The sequence below is a fragment of the Crocuta crocuta genome, unplaced genomic scaffold (assembly GCF_008692635.1).
Source record: "Crocuta crocuta isolate KB4526 unplaced genomic scaffold, BGI_CrCroc_1.0 scaffold408, whole genome shotgun sequence".
Lineage (NCBI taxonomy): Eukaryota > Metazoa > Chordata > Mammalia > Carnivora > Hyaenidae > Crocuta > Crocuta crocuta.
The window spans coordinates 3518732-3530245 of record NW_027527444.1 but is presented as its reverse complement, the minus strand read 5'-3'; the positions used below and the strand labels follow the sequence as shown (position 1 = coordinate 3530245).

The following is an 11514-nucleotide window of genomic DNA, read 5'->3' as shown; positions in this document are numbered from 1 at the left end:
GGGTGTATTTGGCTCTCCCAGTGGGTCCCAAGGTGGTGGTGGGGGCGGGAGCGAGGGAGGCGGGCAGGTGCTGGCATTTTGGCTGAACGGCCCGGGGGGCCCGGAGCTGGCTGCTGGGGAGGCAGGGCTGGCTCCTGGGCAGGNAGATATTTGCCGGTTCTCAAACTGTATAAAAAGGAGAAAATTGCAAGAGTGACAGTCTCAGGTCCATCCCGGGCCTGCGTGGACGCCTGCACAGAAGGGAGCCCTTGAAGACTCGCCTTGTCTGTTTGGAGCCACCTTGATTAACCCCAGCCAGGGGCNGAAAGTCGCTCAAGGGCCCCCCAGCCCAGGACCCCCCAGGCCCAGCGCAGCTGTGAGACTCCGAGCCCAGCCTGGACGGGCGTGTCCCACAGAGGCGCCTTCACAGGCATTTGAAAGGGACTCTAGGCCACCCCAGGGCTGCCACGGCTCCCGCCACGGCCGGACCCTCGGAGGCCGGACGTGGCCCTGAGTAACCAGTACCGCTCAGCACCTACGTGGCTCAGGGGCAGCGAGCGTGTTTGCTCTGCTGCTGACAGCAGACGTAAGTGCTCCGGCGACCCGGCGACCCAGCCTGCAGCTGCAGCGGTGCCGTGTGAGGGCGTGTACGCGGCGGGGTCCCTGGGCGCAAGAGCTTCGAGGCCGCCCTCCGGACGAGGGCACCTCGGGAACGAGGGGTGGAAATCCCTGTTCCTGCTCTGACACCCTCTGTCCCCCCATCCTGCTTCCCACGGCCAGCAGGAGTGGCCAGGCTCTCCGCCGCTCTACCCCGTCCCCGCCACACCCCGCCCCGGAAAGTGTTGTGTTGAGCGCCCATTACACTGGGCTTCTGGGCTGGGGGCCAGGCGCCGGCCTCGGCGGGGTGGCCCGGGGGCGGCTCCCCCTTGTTTCTGAAGCACGTTTGCCTTGGGTGCAGCCAGGGCCGCAGGCTCACGAACCCCGGCCGGCGGGCGGCCCGGGAGCCTGCTTCATGCCCCAGGTCGTCGGGCCCAAGGCTAAGTCCTTGTCCTCAACGACGGCAGGACCGGAGAACGTTTAACACTGACGTGTCGGGAAATGGCCGCACAAGCTACTTCNGGGGGGGGGGGGGGGGGGGGGCCCACTCCCCAGGCTTTGCATCTCAGGAGCCCTTGGCTTTCTAAAGTCTCCACCTGTGCTGCTTTGATCACCGCGAAAGGCATACGCAACGTCCCCCCAAATTATTCAGTGTGGACACGTGTGCAGCCTGACGTGGCCTGAAAAGCCCAAGAGAAACCAAGAGAGAAGGGGCGCCCGCTGCCGAAGGGACGGACGGACGGTGCCCCCGGCCTGGGTGCCCTTGCTCTGGGGCCCCGCACACGGCCTCGGGGGGACTCGGAGAGCACCGCCGGCTGCCGGCGCTCCCCACGGGCTCCTGACGACACCGGGCGGGACCCGGTCCCGGGAAGGATGCTCCCCACACGCACGGCTTGGGGTGTTTCCAGCGGAAACAGGGAGGGCACTCAAAATGCAAATACAACGTTGTTTAGGGTCCGTTCGCACGTTATTCCCTCGTGTGAGCCTGTGAAACACAGCCCTACTGCGCCGCGGGCCACGGGGCACACGTGTAGACGCCTACTACAGCGGGGAACCGAGCCCGTGGCCGCCCTGTGCTGGGGACGCTTACTCGTAGCTGGGGAGGCTCGGGTCCCGCTGGTTCGGCCAGAACGGCCTCCCAAGGTCACGGACGGGGCGGCACCCACAGAGCGCGTGCGGCAGATGAACAGCGGCTGACAGCACGTCGAGATCTCGCGTGCCCGGTTCTGTTTCCTGTGGCTTTTAGCTCAAGGACAACGGATGGAATGTTCAAGCTGGAGATGCCCTTGGCATTCATCTGATGGTTTCCTCTTGTTATGTGGTCGGAGAGGCTGAGCCCCGCGGACACGGTGAGTTGCTTAGGTCGATCTGTCGTGGCTGAGTTCGGTGTCCAGTGCCGAGGCACGGGGAGTGGTGACGGGCCCAGCCCCGGGGGCTCCTCCAAGCAGTCAGGGGCCATCAGAGCGGGAGGGACGCTCTGACAGGGACACTGGGTATGGCTCCGGGGGCACCAGAGTGGGGCTCAACCTCTGATTGTAGGGCAGGCAAGTGTTCGGGGAGGGCTTCCTGGAGGAGGTGACACTTGAATCAAGTCTTGAAGGGCCGGGAGTTGTTGGCCAAATAAAGCAAGGTCTGGGAAGGGAGCATCAGCCTATAAAAGAGGCGCACGGTGCACAGGTCTGGAGAAACGTGACAGGGAATGAGGATTAAGGACTAAAGCAAATGGTGCAGAGAGAGGCAGGCAGTCCGGTCATGTAAGGCTCTCATGCCGGTGCTCCAGGCACTGGGCTTTATCCTCGGCAGACAAAGGTCTGAGTTGCAATTATGTTGGTATCTTTGGAGCAACTCGGCAGACAGCCTGGAGGAGGCGGTTGGTGGAAGCTGGAGCTGAGATGTGTAATCCAGCCTGACAAGAGTGAAGGCCGTGGGGTGAAGGGGACGAGAGACAGCGAGACACTCGGTGGGGTGTTTAGAGTGGGGAGGGAAGCCCGTAACCCCCAGCCTCCGTGTGGGCCGCCTCCTCTGCCCCCCACACCCTCTCCACCCCTCCTCACCCCTCCCTGAGCCCCGGACGCCTGCCTGCTGGAGGCGGGGTGCAGGGTGCAGGGTGGCGTGGCCCCCTCACTGCTAGGCTGGGCTGGCAGGGCTTTGCGCGTCCCTGCACGGAGGGTCCCGGTGAGGAAGTGCAGGCTCCTTACAGCCGTGCTCCCCAGGCTGCAGGTGTCCTCGGGGCTGGGAGCTGGCCAGGGCCGCGGGCTGCGCCGTCCTCCTGACACCACCGCGCGGGGACCCGTCGCCTTTCTGCCGGGCCCAGCTCGGGTGCGGGTGAGGATGTGTGGTCAGGGTTACGGCCGCGTGTGTGGCCCAGGCCTCCGTGTGACTTCTGGCTCCGCCCCGGGCCACAGCCCCCCATGGGGCTNGGGGGGGGGGGGGGCCTCTCAGCTTCTCAGCCCCTTCTCCTTCCTCTGTCTGGAGCTCCTCGGTGGCAGCTCGTGGCACAGCCCTTCCGGGCCTGTCCTTTGTGCCTGAGGAGAGAGCTCCCCGCTTCGCTTATCAGCTGCCCTCACTGTCCGGAACTCTGCTGCTCCCTGGGGCCCTGCCTTTTAGAAACAAAAGCTTGTGCGCTTGCGGGTCTGGAGGGGGTGTCCCCGAGTCCCCGTCCTGGCCCCGAGGACACCCCCAGAGAAGGGCGCACTTCTTGTCTGCACCCGGAGGGAGCCCCCAGCCCGGACGGTCAGCTCTGGTCCCTCCCTCTGGCAGAGGCTGGGCGTCTCTTCAGATATTCAGGCCCTGACCTGTACCCGTTCCTTTAAATACTCGGGTATTGTTGGGTATGCTTAGGGGCAGAGGTTTCCAGTCTAAGTAAAAGAGACAAGACAATTCAAGAAAGAAAAACACCTATCCCGGCAAATGAGATGGTGCTTTAAACCTCAGAGGGGTGAGGTTATTGGCTTTTTCTCTTATTCATTCTTTTGTGCCTTGAGGGTCAACTCAACATTACTTTGCCACAAAAACCTGTAAATGGGAAGTGCTATGTTAATACAAGCCAATGGCATCCGGCATCCGTTAAAATGGAATATACTGAGGGGCGCTCGCTCGGGTGACTCAGTCGGTTAAGCATCCATCTTCAGCTCAGATCATGATCTCACAGTTTATGAGTTCGAGCCCCGCATCGGGCTCTGTGCTGACAGCTCAGAGCCTGGAGCTGCTTCGGGTTGTGTGTTTCTCCTCTCTGCCCCTCCCCTGCTCATGCTCTGTCTCTCTCTGTCTCTCAGAAATGAACGTTAAAAAATTAAAAAGAATTTAAAATGGAGTATACTGATTTTAAGTGGAAATGGCCACATGGCACTTTAAGCTGGTTTTGACACAGAGTCTCAAGCTCATGGCCTTTCAGGGGCAGGGAGGAGGGAGGCAGGGCAGCTGGGAGTCTGTCCCTGGCACCTGCTGGCTTTTCTGGGGGGCAGAGGAGGAGGGAGGAGGGGGAGAGGGGAGGGGGAGAGGAGAGGAGAATGAAGGGGGGAGAGGAGGGGAGAGCGGAGGGGCAAGGGATGTGGGGACTGAAATCCCCCCCTTGCAGACCAGGGCAGCAAACTCAGCCTCGGAAAATTCCAGCGCACCCCACCCTCTCGCTGCTTCCCGGCCGCACCGGGAGGTTTTATTCCCAGCGAAGGTGACCCTCAGGGGGTAACGCAAGCCCTTTCTCTTCTCATCACATGGCGCCTACAGGGAACAAGCCGGCCCTTCCAGCCTTCCCGAGCTCCTCCTCTTCCCCAGGAGCGGGCTGCACCTTCAGGGTCCGTGGGCACCCCTTCCCGGCAGCGCCTCATCCCTGCAGGGTCACAGGAGTGGACAGGTGCCCCCCACTTTCCGAAAGTTCGCGTTGTGCCACTTGGCTTTTAGGAAAGACTAATTAGTACACGTTTCCTCCGTGTCAGAAAGTAGAGCGTAGCAGAAAGTGCTCGCCGCGAATCAAACGCTGAATGCTATTTCTGCTTTTCACCTTTTCTCGCAAAAGCAAAAATCCTCTTCAGATTTCCTTCGGTGAACAAAAAACCGGCACTAACATAGGCCTCTCACAAAAGCAAAGTGGCCCCACGCAAACCTTTGAAAAGCAGGGACACATGCTCCGTGTGTAGGTGACATCCCCGTGGGTCAGAGGACGCTGGACAGAGAGGGTTTCTCCTGAGAGGCTCTCTGCGTCCACACAGCCTGGCTGCCTCCTGGATTCGGTTTGGTTCCAGCCAAAGCGGAAGAAAGTGGACCCTGAGGGCCCCTTGTCGAAAGCCCCTCCAAGGTGAAGGGAGGAAAAAGTTCCCCGCCTCCCTTCTAGGTTCTTTGGCTGGTCTAATAACCAAGTCGACATAAGACAGATCAGCAGGAGAAAAACAAGCTTCCTACGTATGGGGGTCCCCAAAAATATGAGGCCCAAAGGGCAACCGGGTCATTGGGGCCCCTGTGACATGAGTGATGGCTTCCAGCTCATGTTTGGGAAACACAGGCCGCCCTGTCATGCTGGTCAGTGTCCCAGGGAATGGGAGTCTCTGGTGACAGCTCCCCTCCTGGCTGTCCTTTCCGGGCCCCCTTTCCAGTGTTAACTCAGGCAGCCGAGGGGGGAGCAAAGACTTTCTCTGGCTTGGCAATTTCTAAAAATAATCAGCCTAAAGTAATCTTTCTGCTAAAGAGGCATAATTTGGGCCGACAAATTCTGCTCCCCTTCAGTAGCACATGACATTATACACATGGAACCTTTTTTTTTTTTTTAACTTAAAAATATATTTTCAGTAGGGGGTGCCCGAGTAGCTTGGTCAGTTAAGCATCTTGATTTCAGTTCAGGTCATGATCTCACCGTTTGTAAGATCGAGCCCCGTGTCTGGCTCTGCACTCCCAGGGTGGAGCCTACTTGGGATTCTCTCTCTCTCAATAAATAAATGAACTTAATATATATGTGTATGTATACTGGGGATGATCCCATAGCAGAGATTGCTTCTTTTTGCTGAGGCAACAGCTCCTTGCACCAGTAACGGACCCACTTCCCTGCTGATTGGCCCACTGTTTCCAACCGTGGCTGTTAACACTGAGGCTCTTCAATCAATGACTTTGAACCCCCTTTTTTTTTTAAATGTTTAGTTATTTTTGAGAGAGAAGGGGAGAGAGATGGAGGCAGAGCACGAGTGGAGGAGGGGTAGAGAGAGAGGGAAACACACAATCTGAGGCAGGTTCCAGGCTCTGAGCTGTCAGCACGGAGCCTGACACGGGGCTCAAAGCCGCGAACCATGAGATCATGACCTGAGCCAATGTCAGACACTTAACCAACCAAGCCACCCAGGCGACCCTACTTGGAACCATTTTGTACCTGTGTACATGTACATGAGGCACAGATATCCAGAAGTAGAGTCCTTGGGTCAACCCGTAAGTGCATTTGTCACTTAAGTGACTATTTGGATACCAGCAGATCGCCTTCCACTGAGTCCACGCCCACTTATGACACAGGAGCATGGAGTCTCGTCACAACAGTACCAGCTTACAGGGTCCCCAGCTCTTTGATTTTGCTGGTCTTTTCTTTCTTTCTTTCTTTCTTTCTTTCTTTCTTTCTTTCTTTCTTTCTTTCTTTCTTTCTTTCTTTCTTTCTTTCTCTTTTAGTTTTTTAAAGTGTTTTATTTATTTTTGAGAGACCATGGGCAGGGGAGGGGCAGAGAGGGAGACACAGAATCCACAGCAGGCTCCACGCTAATCAGCACAGAGCCCGACGCGGGGCTCGAACTCACAAACCATGAGTTCATAACCTGAACCAAAGTCAGACGCCCAACTGACCAAGCTACCTGGGCACCCCTTGGTCTTTTCATTCAAATCCTGACTCGGTTTCAAGTGGGTTGTTAGATTTTACTGTGTTTTGTCTGTTTTGTTTTAAATAGTCTATATTTTAGTTTCCCAGCAACAGTGAGCAGAATTACAGACGTCCCACATACCCTCTGTCTCCCCTCATGGGCCACACCCCATTTGTTACATTTGCACATTTGGTACATTTGTGACAGTTGGTGAGCCCACACTGACATGTCTTCATCGCCCGGGGTCCATAGTCTACGTTAGGCTTCACTCCCGGTGTGCATTCTATGGGCTTGCACAAATGTACCCCGAGATGCATCCGCCACAATTACATCACACGGAGTAGTTTCGCTCCCCTGAGGATCCTCCCTGCTCTGCCTGTTGATTTTATTTTGTTTTGTAAATGGTTACAGGAGTCGGGGCGCCTGCCTGGCTCAGACTGCAGAGCGTGCGACTCTTGATCTCGGGTCATGAGTCTGAGCCTCACGTTGGGCACAGAGGTTACATAGAAAGAAATGGTTATAGGAGACTTCTCTTTCTTTTGTTGCATGGAGTTTTTATTCCTGTCTTGGTGTGAGTTAACCTTGACCCAATTATGCAAATGATATCCTCCCACAACTTATCCTGGTATTTTTCTGGTTTTGCTTCTTAATCTATCCGGAGTTTGCCTGGTATAAAGCACAATCCAAGACCATTGGCTGAATCGCCCCTTTATTGGGACCACCACACCTTCGTCGTATCCTGAGGCCTGTTTGTGAGACACTTGGCCGGACGGGCGGAGGGTGGGGGTGCAGCGGTCATGACCTGCTGTGGCCGTGCGTGTGCAGGTCAGGCGGTGGTGGAGGCAGACAAGTTGCTCCGTTCCCGAAATAGTTAGGTTGGTAATGAACTAGGTATGGGGCCTGGGGCGAGGGCGTTGCTGGGGTGACTTCCAGGTGGACGTCAAAGGTGGATGGGGCCCCACAGACGTAAGAAAACTGGATGCTACGGGTCTGGAGACTCCCAGCGCTGAGGAAGAAAAGCCAGGTTGCAAGGGGTCTAGAAGGCTCTCATCCGCCCCACTCTGGCTCCCTTGCTCTGTCTGGGGTTCTGTGGGACCTCACCCCATGCTCCATTGTCCTCTCTCCCTACCGGTTCCTCGGCAAGGTCCCTGAGTCTCACCTTCAACGACCACACTGACCCAGCCCAGCTTACTGACTGATGACTGGTGTCTCCCCCGGGGCCCGTTCCAATCTGCTGAGCCAAGGGGCTGCTTGCCACTTTCGCACTATAGACTAAGTCTGCTCTCCAGTGGGAAGGGAAATAATCGCCTCTCTGCTTTTTTTTTTTTTTTTTTTTTTGTTAGGAATTTTCATCCAGTTTCTGGTAACATAGGCTAACAATAACAAGGGCTTAAACCCAGAGGAACTTAATTTTGCCCTTATATTCAAAGAAGGCCAAAAGTTGACAGACATGGGCTGCTGTGGAAGCCACACAAAGGATCAGGATCCAGGCTCCTGGGCTCTTGCTCTGCATCTGCTCTCCGCTTTCCAGCCTCAGGGCTGCCGCAGGGCCTGGGATGCTTGCGGGAGTTCCAGCCATCAGACCCGCATTCCAGGGAGGAAGCGAAATGAACAAAGGAAAGGAAGAAGGACCCACTGCAGCCGCCTTCCTGATGTGGAGAACAAAGGCAAAACACAGGTAGAAAAAAACGAAATTTCCGTACAACTTGCAGCCCACTGACAAGTACTGAGACAGGCAGGGACCTTCCTCCAGGAGCTCAGCTGCCTGGATGTTAATACTTGGCTAGAGGCAAAAAGCAACCTTGGCTTGACATTAGCCGACCTCCAGGATCCTGTAACAGTTCCTTTGGAAACTTCCTTTATCTCTACCCCCCAAGATGCATGTGAGCCATCATCCTCCAAGCATATGACCCCCTGATTCACATCTGAAGGGTCTCAGGGCAAAGGTTTTACTAGACAGGAGTACATGACCTTATCTTAGCAGCTGGCCCCTCAAGGTCCCGGAAGGAGGCCTTGCTTCCAAATTCCTTCGAGACCCACGCTCTCCCTAACTTACCCCGGCAAGTAAAAAGTGTCTAATCAGTCACCCCCTCACAGCCCCTCTTTCTGCCCATGGTCCTGTCCCCACACTTTAAGAAAACCACCTGTTTTGCACTGAAAATGTCTCAAGAATTCTTTCCTGACCGTGCGCTCGCGGACCCCACCTCACCTCACCGGCTCACTTCTTTTTTTTTAATTCTCAAATTAGTTAACATACAGTGTAGTCTTGGCTTCAGGAGTAGAACCCAGCGATTCATCCCTTCACATAACACCCAGTGCTCATCCCAACAGGTGCCCACCTTCATGCCCGCACCCGTCTTCCCCGTCCCCACTAACCCCCTCCCTCCAGCACCCCTCAGTTTGTTCTCTGTATTTAAGAGTCTCTTGGGGGCACCTGGGTGGCTCAGTCAGTTGAGCGTCCGACTTTGGCTCAGGTCACAATCTCACGGTTCGTGGGTTCGAGCCCCGTATTGGGCTCCATGCTGACAGCTCAGAGCCTGGAGCTGCTTCCGATTCTGTCTCCCTCTCTCTCTGCCCCTCCCCTGCTGGCACTGTCTTTCTCTCTCTCAAAAATAAATCAATATGAAAAAAAAGAGTCTCTTATGGTTTGCCTCCCTCTCTGTATTCCTTTTTTCTTTCCCTTCCCCTATGTTCATCTGTTGAGTTTCTCAAATTCCACATATAGAAGAAATCATATGATCTCTGTCTTTCTCTGACTGACTTATCTCACACTCTGGTTCCATCCACATTGTTGCAAATGGCAAGATTTCATTGTTTTTGATCGCCGAGTCCAACCCCATGCACCCCACATCTTCATCCATTCATCAGCCGATGGACATCACATTCCCATTTTCAATGAGCTTTTTGGAAGTCCCACCGGCTCCTGCTGCTTACAGCTCAAGGGTCAGAACGGGGTCTAGCGCCCGTCCCTACTAGCACGGGGACTGTCCCTGGAGCCCTCGGCTGCGCGCAGTGCTGCCCTGCTTAAAAATGAAGCCACGCACCAGGTTAGGAGCTAGTGCGCGTGAGCAGATGGCTGGGTCTGGCGGCTTAGGGACAAGTGTGGGGGAACTGAGCAAAGAAACGCTTTGAGGAACCGCGAGCCGGGATTCCTGCTATTGGAGAAGGGCCGCGAATGTCAGGAAAGGGAGGTCAGAGAGGACCCGAGGTGCGCCGCGTGGAGCGGGAGGTGCTCAGGTCAGCGCAGGCTTCAAGAAGCGGCCATCGAGACGTGTGTGTTGGGGTGAGCGTGTCTGTACGCATATTTCCTCAACTTCCACCGAAAGAGCCTGGGAACGGTGACATCCAGTGGCAATAAACCCGGTGCCCCAAACGTGGCTTCCCTATGCTCTGCTAAGGAACGAGGCAGCTTAGAGGCGGAGCTAATCCAGGCGGGGGCGGGGCTACAGGTGATCCTGAGACACCCATCCCTCCTCCCTCCTCCCTCCTCCCTCCTCCCGCCTCCCTCCTCATTTTTTCTGTCTTCTTCCCTCTTTCTCTCTTTCTTTCTTTCCTTTTTTCCTTTTCTTCTCTTTTCCTTTCCTTTCTTTCTTTCTTTCCTTCTTTCTCAACTTGTTTCTTCCTTTCTCTCTCTTTCTTCTTTCTTTCCTTTCCCTGTCCTTCTCTCCCCCCATTTCCCGTTCACAACCACACCACAAGGAGCTGCCACCTGCCCTGTGCCCACGGAAAATGGAGATCAGGTGAATTGAGGGAAATTATTCAGCCAAAAATACTTTCTTTCTCCACCTAAATTCTGTCCCCGCGGCCCGCAGCTGGGTGGGACATCGTCCTGGGCCCCCAGGATCCTGCAAGTCTGCTTTAACCTAGAAAGTTCCTCTGGAAACTCCCTCCATCTCAACTCCCTCAAATACACGCAGGCAATCGCCCGCCAGGCCTGTGCCCCCGACGCCCATCTGAGGGGTCTCATGACGAGGTTTACTATGCGGCCTGAATGCTGTTTTCCCAGCAGCAGCAGCCCTCAAGGTGCAGGAACATGCTCCCCCAACCCTCCCAACCTGAGGGTGGGTAACCAGTCGCTGTCACCCCCCAGGGCGGCTCTTCCTGCCCACGAGTTGCGTCCCTGGGCTTTAGTCAAATCACCTTTCTGCACCAAACACTGTCTTCAAGGATTCTTTCTTGTCCGCCGGCTCCGGAGCCCACGACCAGCGTCACCCCACACCCCATCGAGGGGACGGGGGGCGGGCCTGGGGTGAAACGAGAGGGCAGGCGCGGTGGTGGCCCCTGCGCGCGGACACCGGTCCCCGCAGTGATGAAGCTGGACCTGCGGTCCCCACGGGCATCCGGGCGGCGGGACGACGCGGGCCCTGGGTGCCTGGGACCCCGACGCGCTCTGTGGAGGTGAGCGTGGGGGGCAGCCACGGGGCAGCCCGGGCCCCCTGACGAGGCGCAGCCCGGGCCCTGCTGGGGGCTGCCCGGGCCGGCGTCGTCCCGCTCTGGCTCTGGGGCCCCCATTTCACCCCCAGCCTCCTTGGCGGGGTGGGCTGTGGGGTCAGGCCGGCACGCCCGCGGGGGGCACTTTGGGGACATCTCTTAGAGCCTGTTTCAGGGGACCCCCGCCCCACAGGCCTTCCGGCTGTAAGTCTGGCCTCCGGACTCTAGAATCCACGGGGTCAGGCTTCCTCGTGTCCGGAGGAGACCTGGTTTCAGTCCCTGCAGGTGACTTTCTAGATCATTCTACATCTCCAGACAGGGACATCTGACGGGGATCCCAGACCTTCATGCCCTCATCTGCGAACTTCTATGGGCCCCCAGACTCACCCGCAGACGCCCACCCTGCCCGGCGCCCGCCCCAGTGTCTTCCGTGCTTCTGCCCGGATGCTGTCTGGGGTGAACTCGCCCCCACCCCCAGTGCTGCCCACAGAGCGCGTGTGCTGGGCGTTTACGGCCCTAACTCTCCTGCAGACGCTGGTCATCTTGAGTCCAGCTCCGCTTTCTCCGGGAAAGCTGGAAAGCGCTTGGCCAGACCCGGCTGGAGCGTGGCAGAAACCCGCCCACGTCCCAGCGGATGCGTCAGGTGCTGCCGGGGTGCCTGCCTTGGCCACCAGAGCCCCAC

The 11514-nt window shown here is 57.0% G+C and overlaps 1 protein-coding gene across 1 annotated transcript in view; it reads right to left on the bottom strand.

Moving 5' to 3' along the window:
- Nucleotides 1-10988, bottom strand: part of RBM33 (RNA binding motif protein 33) — a 152012-nt gene extending 141024 nt beyond the window's left edge. The window contains 2 exon segments of the mRNA XM_077761688.1: nucleotides 2775-2890; nucleotides 10552-10988. Coding sequence (XP_077617814.1) covers nucleotides 2775-2890; nucleotides 10552-10988 — 553 coding nt within the window.
- Nucleotides 10989-11514: the final 526 nt, after the last annotated feature.